We start from the raw sequence: 2,614 nt of genomic DNA on the forward strand, positions 1-2,614 counted from the left end.
CTGGGCAGTGCCCTGTGCTGGGAGGGGTCTGCAGGGCAGAGCTGAGCCCCCAGGGCTGGGCTGGGCTCTGGCAGCACTGGCAGGGCCCAGCCCTGGGCACAGGGAAGCAGCTGCTGGCAGGGACAGCTCCAGGCAGCAGAGCCCTGGGCAGGCAGTGGGGGGAAAGTGCCACCAAGCTGGGCTGGCATCATTTAAATCCTCTCCAAACTGAACTATTCCATGATTACTTTTCTTACAGATCCCCATGCCAAGACACAGCAAATGTCCAACAGCAGCTCCATCAGCCACTTCCTCCTGCTGCCATTGGCAGACACGCGGCAGCTGCAGCTCCTGCACTTCTGCCTCTTCCTGGCCATCTCCCTGGCTGCCCTCCTGGCCAACGGCCTCATCATCAGCGCCGTAGCCTGCGGCCACCACCTGCACACCCCCATGTTCTTCTTCCTGCTCAACCTGGCCCTCACTGACCTGGGCTGCATCTGCACCACTGTCCCCAAAGCCATGCACAATTCCCTCTGGGACACCAGACACATCTCCTATGAAGGATGTGCTGCTCAGCTCTTTTTCTTTGTGTTCTTCATTGCTGCAGAGTTTTATCTCTTGACCATCATGTGCTACGACCGCTACGTGTCCATCTGCAAACCCCTGCACTACGGGACCCTCCTGGGCAGCAGAGCTTGTGCCCACATGGCAGCAGCTGCCTGGGCCAGTGCCTTTCTCTATTCAGTGGTGCACACAGCCAATACATTTTCCCTGCCCCTGTGCCATGGAAATGCCCTAAGCCAGTTCTTCTGTGAAATCCCACCCATCCTCAAGCTCTCCTGCTCCAAATCTTATCTCAGGGAAATTGGGCTCATTGCTGTTAGTGTCTGTTTGGTATTTGGCTGTTTTGTGTTCATTGTTTTCTCCTATGTGCAGATCTTCAGGGCTGTACTGAGGATCCCCTCTGAGCAGGGACGGCACAAAGCCTTTTCCACCTGCCTCCCTCACCTGGCTGTGGTCTCCCTGTTCCTAAGCACTGCAGTGTTTGCCTACCTGAAGCCCCCCTCCATCTCATCCCCATCTCTCGATCTGGCCCTGTCTGTTCTGTATGCGGTGGTGCCTCCAACCCTGAACCCTCTCATTTACAGCCTGAGGAATCAGGAGCTCAAGGCTGCAGTGTGGAGACTGAACACTAGATGGTTTCAGAAACAGTAAACTGCTGGCCAATTTCTGAAAATCACTTGTAATAAAAGTCTCCTTTGATTCTTCTTGTTGGTTTGCTTGTTGGTTTGTTCTTTCCTTTCCTTTGTTTTAGCTTTTCAATATTGTCCACAAAGAAATGTCATTATTTGTGCTGTATTTCCTTTTGATTTTCTCCATCTTTTCTGTGACCCAGAGACTGTGTCAATGAGGGGCTGCACTCTTGGTAACTTTAAATAAAATAAAATAAAGATTCTCCCAGCAAAGATTTCTCCAGAGATGCCCCTTCTGTTCCCTTCTCTGGAGCTGTAGCTGCAATGTCTGTGTGCAGAGCTGGGGCAGATCAGTGCTGGCACAGCAGCTGTGCCCAGCAGCAGCAGCAGCAGCACTTGGTGTTGCCAGTGCTGCTCCCGTGCCACTGCCCCACTGCCCTCCTGGCCCTCGTGTTGCTGCAGGGCCTGAGTGCTCTCGGGGCCGGGCACAGCCCTGGGGGTGGCAGTGCCGGGGCTGCAGCAGGGACAGGCCATGGGCACTGCTGGGGCAGCGCTGACGCCTCAGGGCAGGGCCTGGGGGCTCCAGGCTCCTTGGCCAGGCTCTCTCCACAACACTTGGCCAGGCCAATGCTGAGCACAGAAAAGCCCCGGGAGCAGCCCCAGGCTGGCCGTGGGCAGGCTGGGGGCAAACAGCATGGCTGGTGCTCTGCAAGGTCCCTGCAAGGGGGACACCCTGGCAAGGAGCAGCAGAGCAGGGGCTGATCCATCCCCACTGTGCTGGACACCCCAGGGCAGCGTCCCAGAGCGTCCTCATGCACCTGCCAACAACATCCCCCCTCTGCAGCCCTGGCCTCTCCCCCAGCTCACACAGGAGCCGCATCCTTGCAGGCACACACACGGCAGCACTGGCTCAGGAGCCCCTGTTTGCATTGCACACAGCAGGCTCAGCACTCCCATGGTGCTGCTGTGGGGACATGGAGCTGAGTGAGCACAAATGCCATCAGCCCCTGGGGCCAGCAAGGGCTGGGGGACGGCAGGGAAACCACTCAGCTTTGTCGTGGCCTCTGAATTCAGCCAGAAAGTGTGTTCCCATGAGCTGTGAGTTTCCTGTCCCACTGCAGATGTTGTTGTCAGAACCAGGGCTGCCTGGCAGCCATCCCCAAACTGCCCTGAGCATTTCCTTGGCTTCACCTTTGCTTTCTTTACTCTTTCCTGATCCAAATTTCTTCCTATTGCCCAGCCCTGTCCCCTCGCTTGCAAACAGCCCATCCCTGTTTGCCCTTTCCTCTCTGGCCTCACTCCCCATTTCAATTCCTGAGTTGGCACCGAGGGAACATCCCTTGGGAGCAGGATCATCCTCCAAGTGCTTCAGGAATTGTCTGCAGGGTCCTGCAGTGCCTCGTGCTGTTCCCTTGCCAGAGGCACCACAGGCCAGGGGGTCA

General features: G+C 56.7%; 1 protein-coding gene across 1 annotated transcript; it reads left to right on the forward strand.

The window, feature by feature from the left end:
- Positions 1 to 606: 606 nt before the first annotated feature.
- Positions 607 to 1,194, forward strand: LOC148218303 (olfactory receptor 14J1-like). Its single transcript, XM_088157872.1, has one exon. It carries the CDS (start codon positions 607 to 609, stop codon positions 1,192 to 1,194), a length of 588 nt encoding a protein of 195 aa, XP_088013998.1.
- The last annotated feature ends 1,420 nt before the right edge of the window (positions 1,195 to 2,614 follow it).

The sequence above is a fragment of the Sturnus vulgaris genome, unplaced genomic scaffold, assembly GCF_052056855.1.
Source record: "Sturnus vulgaris isolate bStuVul1 unplaced genomic scaffold, bStuVul1.hap1 Scaffold_192, whole genome shotgun sequence".
In the NCBI taxonomy this organism is placed as follows: Eukaryota; Metazoa; Chordata; class Aves; order Passeriformes; family Sturnidae; genus Sturnus; species Sturnus vulgaris.

What these genes read in the sequence shown, in the direction of transcription:
- LOC148218303 (XM_088157872.1), top strand. Translation starts at nt 607, where the DNA reads ATGTGCTACGACCGCTACGTGTCCATCTGCAAACCCCTGCACTACGGG.